The sequence below is a fragment of the Ischnura elegans genome, chromosome 3 (genome assembly GCF_921293095.1).
Source record: "Ischnura elegans chromosome 3, ioIscEleg1.1, whole genome shotgun sequence".
Taxonomy (NCBI): domain Eukaryota; kingdom Metazoa; phylum Arthropoda; class Insecta; order Odonata; family Coenagrionidae; genus Ischnura; species Ischnura elegans.
In genome coordinates, this window is record NC_060248.1 from 58,424,778 (window position 1) to 58,443,686 (window position 18,909).

Here is an 18,909-nt window from a genome sequence, read left to right on the forward strand (position 1 = left end):
TTTGGAATTAATAATGGACTTCGGAAGAACCGAAATTTTTTTTCTCTCGTAAAAGTTATTTTTGACATTTCAATTAATTGAAATTGACATGAATATAATTTATCTTGGTCACCCAAGAGCTTACCGCTATCTAATGTATTTCATATACATTAACGCTTGCCAATTTAATTCAGGTACTACACATCCTATTATTCAGCTGCAATCAAAGAACGCTCCGCGTAATTATTCTGCCACAGTTTCAACTGACCTTGAAAACAAAATTACGACACGTCAAAACTGAAGGGGAAAGATATTCTAATCTTTTTCCTGAAGGAAGAGGATGAAATGAGCTTAATAATAAAACAAGACAAAACAATCCTCCGCACGAAAAGACGAGCCTCCCGCCGACTCGGGGCGAGATTCTTATACGCGCGAGGCCTAACGACGACTCAAGGACGCTTCCTACCTCTCTTGGAGCTGCCTTACCAACCAGTGCGGAAGGCTTGACGGAGGGGTATCGAACAAGAGGCTCGTTGGGAAACGAAAGGCGTGATAGGGGGGTGAAGGCGGTTCCATGAGCGGAGAGCAGATGGACAGGCAGGCGCGCAAGCAGCCGCCCTTAGCGCGAGCAAAGGCAGCGAATGAGCAACAGCATGGATCGGACTCAGTCGCGGCTTTGAACTGGAGTGGAGCGCACAGGTCTTGGAGAGTTGTGTGCGAGATGAAACACGTGAGATGACCACGTGAGAGGCTCACCTCTGGTTGGTCGGACAGACCGGAAGCACGCGCTACAGCGCCCCGCGGTCTTCGAGTCGTTTACGCGAGACGATCGCGCGGAGAGGGTAGTGAGTAAGGAGACTTTTGCGACTTTTCTGTGTGTGTATCGGGACCAGAGGGTTCTCTCGCTAGTTGGTGGTGCGTCGAGATACGACACTGAAGCACGCTCGCGCGCCTTTTTGGGAATAATACGCTTCGGTACGCTCTTCGGAATCTCTTCGTGAACGGAGACTTCAATGCTCGGCGCCGTCGACTAGAAGCACCGCGACCACCACCTCCTCCGGCCCTGAACGATGGCGACCGGGGAGCCGTACGAGCCCCTTCCGGGGGCGAAGAATGCGTGGATGGAGAAGCCCAACAAATACCACTTGATACAGGTTAGTCCCCAACAAAACATTTAAGTAGAACACGATTTTGGCCGAAAATTGTGATATGCTGAGGTAGCACGCTACTTCGACGAAAGGCGTAGCGCTCGAAGAGTAATAACGATCAATCCTATATACTAATATCATGATATATTTTTCAACTTTTTTTATTAATCCGACATTCCTGTCCCTGGCTCGTTTTTCCGCTGGAATTTTAAAAGGCGCAGCCTGTGTTCAGGTTTTCCAGGGACTGGATCAATAGAATTTTACAAACGCCCGTGTCCTGAATGATGAAAATTCCACTCAGGCGACAATCGAACCAATGACCCCAGGATTAGCAGGCAAGGACTTTTCCCCGCCGCCAATGGAGCAGAAAACTCTATGCAACACTGCATTTATAAAATAAATTTTCAGTATAGAATATTCTAATTCATATTTCTTTTCGGAGTTCTTTTCCGATTACGTCGTGCTGAAATGAGTGAGCATTCTAAATTTATCGGTAAGAATTCAATTAATAATCTAATTATTAAAAAAGTTAGGTGGTGCATATAATTTACATTCAAAGATATTCCCAATATATTAAACTAAACTTTTGGTCGGCCATTCCACACGTATATTAAGGAAAGAAAACAAAACTTCGCAACGGAATCTTAATACTTATTTTTTTTAATCAAAGGCCTTAAAAATTAGATGAATTATTTCCCGGTAATTATTCAAATTACCAACAGCATACAAAACGCATGGTTATTGGTGAAATAAAAGAAAATCTTAATCTCATATGTGAGCAGTACAAATAAAACGTTTGGGCAACTGAGAGGCTATAATGTGAAGATGCCAAGAAAAAAATTAATCAAAGGCATACTAAGAGATGAATGAAGGAGATAAAAGAAGAGAAAAATATAAGAGAAGAGAATGGGAGGATACTGGCTAGTAAATAACAGGGAAACCAGTTTTTCTCCTTTAATGAACGTGATATCAAGATTTTTTTTTAACTTACCGACGTATATGCACGACCTTTATAGTCACTACAACGAAAATTGTAAAATGAGTTTTTTTCATGAAACGGGCATAAGTATACACTCATTAATTCGTATATTTGGAAGATTTTATAATGTGACAACATTCCGTGGTTTGTTTTGAAGGTTAGCCTACAATCAAAGCCGACGACAATCGACATATGGTATGTTATTCCTACTATGGAGACATCGAAGCGTAATTTAATTCAATGGACCACAAATAATATTCAAATTAAATCGAAATAGCCCAAATAAGCACAACGAAACAAATAATTTGATTCTACAATCCTCCATGGAAAATATAACCACAAATGTGAAACCAGTCAGTCGGCAGAATACATGAATTATTTGATTCTATTTGTAGGAGAAAACCAAGTGAGTACTTGCCCTCCATGATTACCTCTTATATAAAAGACTTTCCATGGAGACAACTGTTGACACAGGGGTGAGGTGAGTTGCAGACCGCAAGTCTTCGTCCCTGAGAGCAACTCGTGACTTCGGCCAATCCAACCAGCCTTATTTCTACACGACGGATTTTCGAAGCCTAGCCACTGAGAAAAGAAATATATCGATTGAAATCCAAGGAAATGAAAATATATATTGGCATAACAGAGGCTGAGAACGGCAATGAAGACGCAAGACACGATATTTTTGAACACTAAACCTTTTTAGTAATAAACCTTTCAGCTGAAATCACTATTACGAATTATAACGTGATTCCATGACGATCGTACAAAGAAGCTTTAATGCAGCACTAAATGTTAAGATACATAAAAAACGTCGTATTTCAGAAATCAATGACACGTATTAAAGTTTCAAACTTTATATTACGTTTATATCTGGATACCCTTTGATATAGTACTACCAGGGTAGGTAGCACCTATCCAGTACATGGGAGTTTGTAATAGTGCATTGTAAAATGTTGCAATCCCTCTCCGATGTAAAAGTCCTCATTGTGCTGTTTTCGGGGAGTTAGAAAAATTATAAATATTAATTTTCCTTTTCTATCTGAGAATCAAATATAATAATTAACACATGCGGACTAACTTGGGCTAAAACAAAAATATCAAGAGCTAAAGCTAAAAAAAACTAGTTTCATGCATTTTCCCTGCGGATCTACTCTACACACCATCATAAAAATTGTAAAATCAATAGCATGAGACTAAAGCAGTGGACTTTAGTGGTATTAAAATAAAGCAGATGAAAGAGATACCATTTCATGGTTTACATCCTCCATGTAACGTAAGACAACTAATGAAGCTCTTCGTCTTCTGCCTTCCTAGTCCGTTTTTAAGATAACAGTTTCGCCAGCAATCCAGTAGGTACATTCGTCAGTCCGCTGTCTAAAAAGCGGACTAACTCGCCATGAAACACCGAAGATAGCTGCATAATGCTATCAGCAACGTGAGATTTCCTTAGGAATAAAATGGCATTAATAAACTCATGTACATTTTTGAGACTTCCTGAAGACTTTTGAGACTTCCTGAGACTTTTGAGACAAAACCAAAAAATTATTATGTAGATATTGAAATAAATTTCAATATCGTAAAGCTGAAATAAAGTTCAATATCGTTATTCTGAGATAAATGTTATCACAACGTAATGTTCCATTGATGCTCGCCCTTTCCCACTTTCCATGGACGCAGTATCCGAGTATTAAAATGATTAGGAGACGATGAAATTTCAGATTTCCCCGCCAGTTATTAGGTATGTAGAACTGAAACGAAAATCAAAAACATAAATGTGCTGCAAAAAAACAAGTGAGAGTGATGACACCTCCGTGCCTGTCACCTTCCTGATATCACACTTGAAACGAAAGTTTTATTTCAATACGGATTATGGACGGGAAGAAAAATATATATCCGGTAGGGTTTTGTTGGCGGTAAGAAAAAAGATATCCATGTAAGTTGCTTTACAAGTTTTTTAGAATTAAATGAAATTAGAAATGATGCGAGATGCTTTTTTTACCATGACAAAAAAGTGAAGCCTCGAATTAGAGAACAGTAATTATCTTCGGCTTCGACCTGACATCAGAATTTAAGTCATCACGGCTGTAAAAACGTTATTATAGCTTATTTTGTAATCAGTAATAAACTCGGGCAGAGAAGCCCAATCATTAGAAGATTATAGATATCGGTTGAGATAAATCTAAAATTCCTCAGGTCGACCGCTAGAATGAGAAAAGTAAGCTCCAAAACCACGCCCATTTCGGTGAAAACCAGGAATAATCAGATTTTACCCATACAATTCCTCAACAACAGTTAAAATTCATCGAAAAAAGATAATATTTACGGTAAAAGTATATATTATTTATAAAAATTATTGCGCAAAAGACAAAGAGACATGTTTTATGTAACGTGTGTTCGAGTATTGCGTCCATGAGTGGTTAAAACAGCCAAAAAGTCACAAATTATTTCGTTTAAAGGCGAGAAATATCCAGAAAAAACGTTTATTAGTAGTTAACAATGGTCGATTTCGCCTTGGAAACTATTCCGTAAACTCTTTGAGCATCGCGTTTTAATTAGTGATTTACGAAATGGATGCGAGGCAAATGAAAGATCAGGTATATATAAAGGTAGAATTACTCCTTTTTTCACGTTTCTCAAAATACCAAGATATTATACCTCTTCCATTCTCTAAATCTAATAATTTTAGAAGTACTACCCTTGGGGCAAACAAGTACGTTTGTTTTACCAGTTCAGTGTCATTGCGATTATTAAGTATTTGTGTTGTATGAAAATTTATATAAGGTATAGATGCAAAGTAACGCCCAGAGTTGCTCAGTTTTTAGGCAAGGCAGTGCATTAAACAAGTAACTTTGTACGCAGCCACGGGCATGGGTGCACAGTTCAATACATCAAGGATGATATTGACCATGAAAAAATCATTTCGCTTTGCTGGTGGCAAAAGTCCGCCGCGGAATATAGTCTTAACTCTCCGACAGTGGCTTAGTAAGTAAGCCTCCGTCTCCCGTGCACAGTGTGCACTTGAGGCGTCAACGACTTGTTCGGTAAATCCAGTCTGAGATTCTCCTCGGAAGAAGATGGCTTGATAGTACAACTGATATCATACCTGACCAACACTCAGGATATTCGAGTTCGAATCTCGGCTGAGCCAAACTATTTATCATGGAAAATTTCATTCTTGGTATATACTTTACTTATCCGTTACCAACCTCAAATTAAAACGTAGATATCTTGATACGACGTAATTCATCGCATAATGTACTTACAACAGTTACTCAAATAAATATTAGAAACACATAAAAACACATCAAAATAATTAAATGGACATTTTTCCATACCAATAGTAACGTTGGTTAAGTAGTAACGTTGCAGTGTCCCTCAGATCCCTATTTTCCATTAAATATTTCCTCTTTGACATCTCATTAATTAAAGTTAAGATTATTTTTTTAAACTCGATCATTGTTACCTAACCAAAACTCAAACTCATACCTTAAGTTTGATATGCATTACTGTTTTAAACGTATTCTACTGGCTGAGGTAGCATGGTAAGGAAGGTACCTACTACATAGAGCGTTTGCGATTTTGTTGGACAGGCAGATATCCATGAATGGAGAATTTGCGGCCTGTCTCCCAGCCTGAATTTTTATTCCCGTATTTATTCATAATAAGGCCTGCCCTATTTCCTTCTATCAATTAAACCTGTTCCTTCCTTTTCTCTTTCCCGATAACACGGCTTTTAACTACCTCTAGCGCTTATAATCAGTATTCGCTCCATTCATACCCTCTGTCTACTTCGAATCTCATCTAGTAGTTTTAACTCCTTGCCCACAATTTTTTGAACTTTTCATTCTTCTTCCTTTCTATCCACTAACCTATCTTCATTCTTCTCCATAGCCACACCTCCAACGCGCAAATTATTTCCTTCTCCTCGTTAATGAGCGTTGACGAGAAAGATGTAGCCGGTGAAAATATTTCCACAGTGAATTTTGCAGATGAAATATTTCCAACGCCACTCAGGTTCTCAAATGTTTGTTTTGCATACAAATAATCGACAATTTTTTTTTCCAAAAACATTCGAAATTGAACTTCTCACATTCCTTCACCCCCTCGCAAGTGTTACTTTCCCAGAAACGGTGAACCCCACAAAAAATGAGCTCGACACACCGTTTACGACAACCACCTCACAAATAGGACCCAACAGTAGTCAGGAACCCCCTCCGTATTTTAACAAATAGTTTCAATTTTTACTAGTTTTATGGTTTTTGTATCCCAAAATGCCTAACATTTTTCAATTTACTCTGCTGTTTTTCAGAATAAAAAAGAAATTTTGGCATCCAAAGTGTGTAAAAAGTAGGTATTTTTAAAAAATTACCCGGGAAAACGTCCCTCCCTCTCGGAGGCGTATTCCACACCCCCCGAATTTGATGCTGAATCCGCCCCTCATTGAAGCTAAAGGAGATATTAATACGGTCTGGAGCTTTTATCACAGTAACATACATGTGGGGCATAGCTTATTCAATTCATTAGTAATAAGGGAAGCGGGAACGCCGCGGCATATCGCGCGGAAAAGTTAAAACGTTTATACACTAAAAGGAATACATTCATGATTACTCACTAATTTTAACCCTTTAAAGACCGAACTAACTTACCAACTGGTTTTTATCATTTTTTTCAATATCCTATTTATTTTCCAACTAATTAAGAGATATTATGAAAGAAAACCTGAACAAATTTTTTTTTAATGCATTGTAAAGAATGCTCCCAAAAATTATGCTGTTGCTTGAAAAATAAAAATACGCTTGTCCTAAAATCTAAGTTTAAAAACGTAATATATACTGATCTTTTGAATAAATGAGCATTTGTCACTGGAGAGTGAGTGTAAGGAAAAATATTGAATAAACCGCATACTCACTACAGAGACGATGAAAATAACCAATTTTGAAAAGGTATAATTAACGACCAATGCATACACAAGTCATGCAATTCACTCCATCCGCTCCGAAAATACTTCCATATCTTATTTACATAACAAAATCTGTAAAAGTAATCATGGGATTTGAAATATAATTTTTATAAAGCTGTTCCCAAATGGGAACATTGGACTGTAAACGGTTAATAATAACGGTTAATAATGTCTAAATTATAAGAGTTTGTTCGATTCTGAGGTGAAATATGATAAAAATTGATTGATTATTTAAAAATATTAATATTGAACAACAATAAGAAATGTTCTCAAATCAATTTTATTTTAATCAGTTGCATTAAGATATGCATGTGCCTTAAAATGAGTCCTAAGCCATGTGCGAGGGCAATAAGATGGACAGTCGGAAGGAATCATATGATATATAGGGTGTCCCATTTTTCTTGACCACCCGAAATAACTTTTTGTCCAGATGCAAATTCAAAAATGTGTCAAGCAAATGTTCGTTAGCCGTCAGGGGGACATTAATCAGCATGATTGCCTTCCTTGTAGCTTTTTTTATTTACAAAGATATGAACAGGAGGAGTTATAGAAGAGGAAGTGAATTGCCGAATAAAAAATATAGGGTGCCATTTAAAAAAGACATACTGTTCATATCTTTGTAAATAACAAAGCTACAAGGAAGGCAATCATGCTGATTAATGCCCCCCTGACGGCTAATGAACATTTGCTTCACACATTTTTGAATTTGCACCTGGACAAAAAGTAATTTCGTGTGGTCAAGATAAATGGAACACCCTGTATACGTAACTTTTTTGGCAAAAATGTGAACAAATCAAATTGTGCATGAATGGCACAAAATTATGACTCCCCAAACGATCTTGAAGTATTAAGGTTTGAGATGAAATTACACACATACCGAAAAATTCGATAGAAAAGAGAGACCCTAGGGATCAACGGCGTGTTGAGCTGAGGTGGAGTATGAACAGCCAAGCCGAAAACCTAAACTATTCGAGAAAAAAAATTTCAAATTCCTTCTATCGACCACGAAAGAGAATGGTGAGTCACGTAAAAATTAGCTTTCGGCCAGCAGCGCCTTCTGAGATTTTTGTATTCGTTCCGTCCGCTTCCTCGGATGCGTGACGCCTTTTCTTGCGGGAAGAATGGGTGGTAGGGGGTTGGGGTAGAGGAACTGGGTGAGATCGTATCCTGAGACCGCAGCTCGAAACCAACCTTAGCGACATTTTCTGAATCCTGAGCATCTAGGGAAGCCGCAAAAGCGTCGACGACGTCGCTCACGCTGTGAAAGACTTTCGGCCGGTTTTTATAGAAATAAAAAACATAAATATATTTAAATCAAGAACTCAAAGAAAAAATAGCTTCTCAGATTCGGAGCTTTCACAGAAAAAATTAGCGTGCTGTAAATTTCATCAATAATTCTTACGCAGAACTATAGCATGAAATAAATGGTGGAGGGTGATTTATTGTCGGAATCCATTCTATGGTATGAAGTAGAATACTTTGCACTTTTCCACATGAATATTTATTTAAAATGGAGTCAATACGTTTCAATACACTGTAGCATCATCAGGACTCTAGCAGGTACATGGAACATTCGCGGCCTTTCATAATATGCCCTACCCTATTTCCCTCAATCAATTAAACCTATTCCTTTCTTTTTTCTTCCCTGATAACACGGACTTTAACAACCTCTGGGGATTATAATCAGTACTTGCTCCAGTCATACCCTCTTTCAAATCCGTATCTCATCCAGTAGTTCTACCTCATTTGCCACCCCACAATTTTTTGCACTTGGTCATTTGTCTTCCTCTCTATCAACACTCATTCACACACATTTTCACTCTTTCCCATAACCACACCTCCAAAGCGTAAAGTATTTTCTTCTCGTCGCTCAATACTGTCCACGAGAAAGAAATTACGAGCTACAATATTTCCACAGCGAATTTTGCAGATGAAAACTTGTCAACTCCACTCAGGTTCGCAAATTTTTGTTTTTTTTTTCAAACATTTTCTCCAAAACAATCAAAATCATCAGGACTCTTAAATCATCGGGATCCCTGCAGTTCTTATTCTACAATGCGGTGCAACATGCTGACTAAATAATAAACGGTTTTACTTAACGAGACACGGGTCAAAAGTGCATGAAATGTTTAAACAAATGACCACAACTTTACGCATTCATTAAGTTTCATGCTAATTCATGGGTTAATTCAAAAATAGACCAAGCCCTACGCCGGCCTCGGAGGCGGCGGGGTAATATTTTCTCTTACCACCAGAGTCAGAGCCAGAGGTCGTGGTTACTACTCCCGCCTGGGTAAGGTCGCCCCTATCCAGGGCATGGATGCTCGTGTTAGTTTGATTGTCAAGTTAAAAATCCCGATGTAAAAGGCCAAAGGTGCTCTTTTTAGATGAGGAGGAAGAAAGGATTCTCGGGTTCTCCACCGGGTAATTACAATGTCTAAAGACGTTTAGTAGAACGACTTGTTCTTCATCCTCAGGGGATCTTCTTAAAAAGTCTTTATTCGAAACTTCGGGAAATAGACAGTCAATTACAGGGGTGCCGACTTACAAAAAATATTGGGGGGGCCCAAACCGGAGATCTTGCCCCGTGAAATATTATGAGTAGTGAGTTTTAAGTTTTTCAAGCATTTTAGAAGCATATGATCAACATTAGAGCCCTCATAACTCGAATCTCGATATCTGGTCACTCCGAGGAAAATCAGCAAGCCTGACGCATTTTTTCCTCACACCCATAACGAATATTTGAGGGTGCTCGGCCCCCTCATGCTCCATGGAGTCGGCGCCACTTGTCAATTACACGGTGGAGAATCCGAGAATCCTTTCTGCACCTAATCTGCCGGAAAAATCTTAGATCTTACAAATAAATAAGTAATTTCACCGCCGTTTCCGCGCTAATTTTAATCAATGAAGGCCGCAATTGATGCATGAGTATTGGAATCTTACGCTAAGTACTCCTTATGGGTGATTAATTGCTAACTAGCAGGTCACCAGGCGTTGCTCGGGAAGGATAGTACCAGAGAAGTGGGAACTTGGATTTCATTGGACCATAGCCTCGGTACGCAACCTCCTTACTCTAGGACATAGCCTTGCCAACCGCCCGCTTTACATAACGAACCAGTCTGAGAAATTAGACGGATTGACGGACGGGAATCGGTTGCGTAACCGTAAAATAAAAGCAGCGCTCACATGACCTGCGGTCCTCTTTCCGCGACTCGGTTTCAATATAGAGAGAGCACAATGAAAATTCAGCTCACAGTTCTGGATTATCATTGATATGGGTGCTGACACACGGCCAAGGTGCCATTATCAATTGACAGACACTCGGCGGTCTACGTGATTATTTTCAACGGTAGATAGAATGGCAAAATTTGAGAGTCCTCAAGGACAAAGTTATAACATGTCCGTGATCATTCAGGACTTCAAAAAAAAATATAAACCCAATCAAAGTGAGGTATTACCAACAAATACCATTGCCAATAGAAGTGAAGACTTCTGGGGTTTTGCTCCGGGTAAGATCCTCCATATCTCCTTCCAACGTTTCGACAAGAAACTCGCCCATTGTCTTCTTGGATTACGGAATACAAGGCACTTGAATTCACGAATCCAAGTGCCTTGAATTCTTGACTCCCTGAAGGCGATGGGCGAGTTCCTTATCAAAACGCTGGAAGGAGATATGGAGAACCTTACCCGGAGCTAAATCCGAGAAATATTCACTGCTATTGTTCGCCAGGAAAGAACCAGGCATTATATCGTAGAATGTATTGATTATAGGCAGGTAACCATCAAGACAAATAGTATAAAATTATGGTAATCCTGATAAATCTATAAAAAACAGTACTTTTATACGAATATTTATAATTGAGGCCATCCTACTCATTTTAATGTCTCAACGCGGGGGGGGGGGGGTGGGGGTGGAACCCGGAACCCCCTCTCCCCGTGGCAACGCCACTACAGTTAGGTACTCCTTAGAACCATAACTGCAAATATCGACAATAGGCAAGTAGCAACCAAGAGAAATAGTATATAATTATGGTAATCCTGATAAATCTATGCTTAAACTAAACTAAAGACAATGGAAATTTTCACACAAATTTTATACTCAAGCGAATAAGGCTACGGCACGTTGGTTAGTGTCACTCTAGCTTTTGTCGTCTTTGATATAAAATATTTATATAGACAATTAAGTGTCATTTAAGACCACAAAAGATAGCAAAGACTGAAATGAATAAGCATTTAATTATTTATTAACACTTTAACTCACTATGAGCATTACATTATTAAAATATAAGCGAGATAATAAAATATATGCTGAGGAATCGTTTCAATTGATATAGGTAGGTTACTATGAAAATAATTTTAAATTATATCTGAGTGTTCTTATAGCCTACATACTTCGAATATTGTTAGGAGTCGGTATTGAGTTGTAATTGTAAATTCATAGACTTGAGTGCTGACGTGTTTTTAACCTAATGATAGAGTTCTGTACATCCTATGATCCCTATCAAATATCTTTGCGACTGACCCACTCGTGCCGGCTCGGGATATTTCAAGCGGCGTCGCGGCAGTAGGTGGGACCTACGACACTATTAGGGATGTGGTATGGGAATAGAGAGAAAGGCGTCGCCGTGTTTTCTCACAAACCTTAAAATTATGCATAGAAACGAAAGACTGCGTGAAAAACCCTCCTCCCACTTGGAAACACAGCGTGCTCACGAAGCGTACACCACGGAGGTCTGTAAGCGACTGACTTTCCCGGAGACTAGGCTCCGCCTATCGCATCTTGGTTGGTTTTCAGAAAGTCACGTGTCCTACACCCTCACCCCCCGAAAAAATTGGGCCTGCCTCTCTGTCGCAAAGATATTTGAAATGAACTGAAGCCTACAATAGTCCATTGTGAGAGGCAAAGGCAACCATGCTACACGCATCGATGTGCAAGAGACTAGAAGTAGCCAGCGAGTACTGGGCGACGGAATCTTTGCGAACTATCTTTTCTCTGCATGAAATCTTCCCGGGATTCCACCAGCATTAATTGGCAGGGTATAACCCAAGATGGTTTCAGAGGTTTCATTATGATGACGATGGACGGTGATATCAACGATTTAAAACGGTGAAAATGAACCCGGATGGTGGAGAAGATTTCATGTAAATAAGGGAAAGAATTATACATTTTACCTTCTCTCTGCGAATTAAACTAAATTATAGCACATTAACCAGTCACTTCTTCGACTGGAATCTGCTACTTTTTTCCCTATAATAATCCACATTGCCGATAGTCTCTTAAGCACGAATTGGTAACTATAATTCTCCTTCTACTAAATTGTTGACCGATTGGGTACCCTTATCTATTCTTCCGTTAACAAGCCATTACTTATCTACCCCCGCTAATTTCAACTCGAATATTATTTTGATGAACATAACTTATGAGGTTTAAACTAAAGCTAATCCTGGTAGCCCTCATTTTCTGTCAAGAGGATTCAACAACAGCACAATATAATTTTTCAGCCTGGCACCGTCTGAAGCTCCTAACGAGAATACGAGACAACTTAGTTGGTAACATCATGAGGCATGATGGCCCGGTGAAAACAATCGTAAAGGAATAGGAAGAAGGGCAAGGGACAGCCCCGTAAGGGTTAATTAGGACAGGATATAAAAGACGTAAAATAGAGAAGTAATACTTCGCTATGAAAAGGTTAGCGGATAGGAGAGGGAGGATTGGAGAGCTGCGTCAAACCAATCACGGGACAGTTGACTTCTGATTATGACGATGAAACTTATCCGCTTCAAGCCCTCCGCTTAACATTTTATCGTTTTTTTCAGTATTCAGCACCCTATTCAACGAATCCCTCAAGTTTAAAAGAATTCATTAAAAAAACTGCAGATGGCGAACAAAAAAGCTATGGAGGACAAGGAGATGGCTTTTACTGAGAAAAATTTGTCTTTAAAGAGAGGAGAATGTAGACTGCTAGGGAAGCAGGTTGTTAAGGAGCAAGGAAGGAGGTCGCTCACGATACCGCGAGACAGGCTGACGGAGAGCAGCCATAAAAATTTTATTACTCTTCCCTTTAATAATGATGCGGCATTATATAAGAAGGAGAAATCTTTTCGTGGCAGACAAATCTCTCGCAGATGACAAAAAAGGGAAAAGAAATGGGAATTCGACAAAGGCAGATCATGTAGAGAACACCATATAATATGTATAAGAAAAGGCTATCAATTGATTGGTTGGGAATAAAGCAGCAAGTTTGGAGATAAACAGGAAATGGAGGGCTCTCAAATAACGGGTGCTTCAAAATGAATAGCGGGGTTTTTACGCTTTATAATCTGTATTATAATAAACATGCAGCTATAATGAAAGAGCAACATAAACAACCTAAAATGCTTGTTGGCAGCAATGCGCGTTTGCACCCAATGACTCCGCCGTCATCCTTCAGAAAGCGCTAGCAGCAAAGATGGCGACTGTTGAAAAGAAAGCTTTTTGTATTTTACGGTTCGCAAAGATGAAATCTGTGCGACGTGCGTTTCGTATTAAGTTCGGATGTGATCCTTCAGATGATACTAACGTCCGTGCCTCTACTACAAACAGACCGTTTTGAATTAAGACAAAGGATTGAAGCAGCTGCAACAACAGTTCCTCGACGTACACCAATCAACGTTTGGGAAGAACTCGAATGCCAACTTGACGTGTCCCGAGTGACAGTGCCATAAGTTAACAATTTAAGGCTTTCATGTAAAACTGCTTGAGTTACTCTTTTATTCGATGCATGATATATAACTGTAAGTTCAGTGCCATATAAATATTTTACAGCGTTGAAGCCCCGATATTCGTTTTGGAACACACGGTATAATCCGATTGAGGGGAAGGGAAGCGAAATTTATTGCGCGATTCGTATAAAATATTTTTCCCTTGATATCAGCAAATGCTTTCGCGAAAAATGCTTCAACCTGATTTAGCCAAAGCAGGTTACAGAAAAAGCGGATCCTTGGAAGACTGGCAAGTGCCCTCGAAGAGTAATATTTTGGGATATAATACCGACTCCTTAATTGTATACTACCTGCAAATTGATTCAAGCTGATGGTTTTGCCCCGTCACTGCAGAATTGAGCCAGCATTTGATCTGAGGACGTTTAAATTTTAAATTAAAGACCATACTAATGTTGAATCCGAATCCCTCTTTTCTAAAAAATAGCCACCCATTGCCAAACTTTGCATAAATTCAATAGGGTAAGTAGCAATTAGCGTTTCCTACTCGAGCGTCAAAGAGGCTACAATTAGCTCGACTGGAGTCCAATACCAGCTTTGAAGCAGCAATTGGCTATATATGTGACTAATTTTTTTTCTCTCTGCTGGGTGATATTGTTTTCAATGCGGTAGATTAGAAATATTAACTGTATGTATATGGTGTGTTAGGAACAAAAAATTAGTGAATAATAATACGGAAACCATTATTTACACGAGAAAGTAATATGAATGTATTAATTAGCCTGGAAATTCTCCTCAATATTTTAGTAACTTTACATAAATAATTACTATCAGGAACTGAACTAACGATATTTTTTTTCAAACTTTCCCTTATCCTTAGAGTAGAACAATTTCAATTCTACTCAACCGCATTGTCATCGTCAACTTATCGTCATGGTGGTCAAAGTCATAAAAAGCATCACCTTCGTAAAAACCGAATATCGAGATGCGGAAGCCATCGATAACGAAAAGACCGACAGTCGACACTGTCCCACTCCAGATTCGATTTCTGCCTCCTCAGGCCACTTCCATCTTGGACATGCATGTCGGCATACTTGGGATTAATGATAACGATTAATCGCAAAAAATGTGGCTAACGTTTTAATTCAAAGGCAAAGTTTTATAAACATAATGCTAAAAGTTTATATGGAAAATATTTATGCATTAACTGATTATTATTACCATCAATTAGTTTTTCCGCCAATTTTTGGCAACAGTCCACCTGGCCTAATTTTAAACATAGCTTGCCCAACTAACGGAGAATTAAAACGGCTCGTTAGTTTTTTTAGAATACTAATCTGCCTTCCGGTAACGCCGTGCAAAATATGTTTCATAAGTTTAGCATGAAAATGATAAAGTGACTGTTCTTTAATTGTACATACATATTGAAAATCTTGCCTAAAAGCGGCAAAAAAATGTTGTTTTTTACGGCAACTTTAGTTTTTAATAACCAAAATTAATTTTTTTTAAAAGTACCTTACTTTAGCTATTCAATTAATTGATAACTTCCTCAACTATGCTCGACACTGGAAAAATAGTAATTATGCCACCACGATTAATGCCATGTCTACTACGAGAACTGAAATTGAATTCGAACCAACAGCTCTAAGTTTCCCTATTTACTTCGACATGTTTTGAACTAAACACAATTGCGTTTACTGGGAGAGTACCAAGCAGTGCGGATCGTTAGAAAAATTCTTCGGGAAGGTTCGTGATTCGAGTCTACTATCAGGATAGCCACCCTGTACCACGACTACTTTACTTTGATGCATCGTACCTGTACCCGTAAAAAATATTACGTAATCAATTAATCAAAATATATTAAATATTGTATAATAACCCCCGTGTTATATTCCAAACATGTATGGAAGGCAGGATATGATATATAGGAAATTAACTTATTTTATTACAGCAATATAATTGTATCAAGGCTCTGCATGAACTTCAATTTTCGCTCACAATATGCATTCGTAAATGACGCCCAACGACTAATATAAAAATTCAGAAAAAAGAAGAAAAAAATTATTAGGATATACTCATAACATCATGAACACTTCGGTGGTACGAAGAGGGTATATGAAATGAACAATAGCCTATTAATTAAATTAACGAAGATTGGTGGAATGGCGAGCAGTGCGTTTTTTGAAATGATAAGGACTTCCTCTTTTTCTGTTAAAATCTGTAAAATGTTTTCGTGTTAATATTTCCTTATTTATCACACATATGCCTTTGCTATCACACCGTTAGAATATTATTTTTATTCGATAGAACAATGAAAAATAATAGCCATACTAATGGCGACAACTTATACGAAAAAAGGATATCCCCAAAACCTTTTATCGCACTACCACTATTATGACTATGCTAGAATTGATAACGAGATGGCCTTCGTAGTCCGCATGATCACATGATTTCTTCAGCTTGAATCCCACAATCTCATCCGCAGATTATTCATGCTTCCAATGACTCAGGAGAAAAAGACTAAAGAAAATTCAAATTCATGAATCCAGAAACTTAGCTCCAATGCAAGCTAATGTTACTAAATCTAAAAAGGAGAATTAGTATAAAAACGGCACAGTTGTACAGGATTCACTTAATTAACTATTGAAAACTTGTATGCATCCAAATAAATTGCCAATAATATATTGTAATGATAGATTATAATTTGCCTACATCGAAGGGCGCAAAAACAGTAAAAAAAAAACAGTACACTATAGCCTGCGATTCTACTTTATGAATTTTTGGAAACTTACATTTATCCAAGTAATTGGCTAAAAATATCATGCAAACATGAAAATAAAAATTTCCTAAAGCAAAAAATATTTAAGTTTAGAATCGTTTCCAAAAACTGTCCACCATAGATTCGGGCTTTACTCCATTCAATTATTGAAAGATGCATGGATTATATCGAAATGACTGGCCAATAAGGCGAGGAAGATTACGTGTGCGAAAATAAAAGCAAAACAAAATCCATCATGCCCGACGCAGAGTAATGGAAAAAATCTACGTCCACTTCACTAAGCCTCACAGACTTGAAGGATTCATCGTCACAAGTGAAATCACATGATTAAATTACGCAACAATTTTATGTAAGATGGGACGATATCTCGTGTTCATTGAGGACTCGATGATTTGAACGCCTTTCACAATCGACCTTCCTATTTTCGTACGTACCTACCTAGAGTTATGATTAATCATACCTTAAGTTAACCCGCAGGACGAGGAATTTAGAAAAAATAATGCCTTCTAGGAGGTTAGTCCGATAAACGAATTCAATGTAATTTTCATGAAAATTTTGAAATATCTCTTCAAACAATACATTATTAAATGTCGGCCACAAAAAGTAGTCTTGCTATGTAATATAATATAACATGCATGATGTGCACGGAAATTAAATGTTATGTTACACTAAACCCAGGAAATCAAATATGAAAATCCGCCATATAACACAGATTCTTATGGCAATACTTGTCTTAGGAAGCCGATTTCTGCCTTGCTATGTGTACAAAACTGATATAATGTCCCTTATGGCAGATTAATCAAGATAAAAATGACATTTCATGAAAGCTAAAATTGAAGTCGAATCGGCTGCCAACGTTTCGCTCAAAATATGTGCCACTTGTCATCAGCGACCACCCTCCTTTTGCATCGCCCAGTCACGAACCTGCTTCCTTAAGACTGGATTCGCGACTCTTGGCACACCACGAGTACATCCGCACATACAACCGCCAAGAAGGGATCGAGCTGATGTGCTTCGACGGATATTATTTCTCGCGAGCCGCAGAGAACTCAACCACAAGACACCGAGGATGCCTTATATATCGCCATCTTTTGACCCCAACTATTTTTAAAAATATCATTGCACAAAAAAAACTAAAAGTAAGTGAACTCACGCATCCACTGTGGCCGATAAAAGAGAACAAATCATCCGTGGTCTCTTCGTGCAAATGAAGGGTGGAGCTAGAGTAGATGTGATATAACGTACAGTAGGGGAAACTCATCAAACACCTAATGTCTGCAAAATTAATAAGCAAGGGGAACGCATATCAAGAATTAACCAATTATTATTATTATAGTAATCTACCGATTAAGGTAGGTTTCCATGGATTACTAAAGAAGTGATCTGGGACCCTCCCTTTCCTTCCAGCACTGCCTTCTTCAATTCACTGTAAGGCCTACTCCCTTTCAATCTATCAAAAAATCCTGTTCTTTTCCTTCCCCTTCCTCGTTTCCGTAACATTCTACCCTCTAACACCATTTTCAACATGTCCTCCCCGCTAAATACTCCTCCCATCCATACTTTCTGTCTCCTCCGTATCTCATCTAAAAGCTGCATCTCCTCACCCACCATGTCCAGCACTTCGTCGTTCCTTTTTCTCTCCGTCCATTTCACCTTCTCTATTCTTCTCCATCACCACATCTCGAATGCCAATCTAATACCTTCAAAATGAATTGTGCATGACGACTATATTAAATATACACAATTTAAGAATTCTACCAATCCATATCAAGGAAACTTCTATAGCGACGCAGCGATAACTCGTACGTTAACCATAAAATAGTAACAGCAATTCGTATTATTGTATATATTCGTGGAGAAATACTATTATTTATCCTCCTTTTGAATTCTTACCAAATTATTTAATATCCTGAATTCGGAAAAATCCTTATTTTACATTTTTTTTAAATGATAAACCTACTTTTTTCTTGAGTTATTCTTTATTCCATTTAAATTGGCCCATATGATATTATTCATTACTGGAAATTCCTCAAATAGTTCGGTAAATGACTTAGATTTAGGTGACTCGATAAATGCTCCTATTCTGAAACCATGATTCACTAATTAAGAACATGAGCATATTGTGTGCTCACATCGACATGATAAGCATCATTCAAGCACCAAGCGCCTCTATATTTATTCTTTCCTCCTACCATAGGGTATGGATACGAATCGAAATTTTCAATCGACAAGTCTCGTATCGGTAGCAGATTGGTCAATTACAGTATTAAATACACGCCTCAGCATTCTATCAGCGTGAAAACTCACTCTACACCTCCGTAAGTCAACACAAACTACTAGTACATGAATAAAAATGATTCTGAGA

At 38.3% G+C, this 18,909-nt stretch overlaps 1 protein-coding gene across 1 annotated transcript in view; it reads left to right on the forward strand.

Moving 5' to 3' along the window:
• The first annotated feature begins 487 nt into the window (after nt 1–487).
• The window catches only part of LOC124155857 (facilitated trehalose transporter Tret1-like), a 91,422-nt gene continuing 73,000 nt past the window's right edge, over nt 488–18,909 (forward strand). Inside the window, exon 1 of the mRNA XM_046530009.1 lies at nt 488–1,133. Within this exon, the coding sequence (XP_046385965.1) occupies nt 1,050–1,133 (84 nt within the window). The 5' untranslated portion in view covers nt 488–1,049. The remainder of the gene's footprint in view (nt 1,134–18,909) is intronic.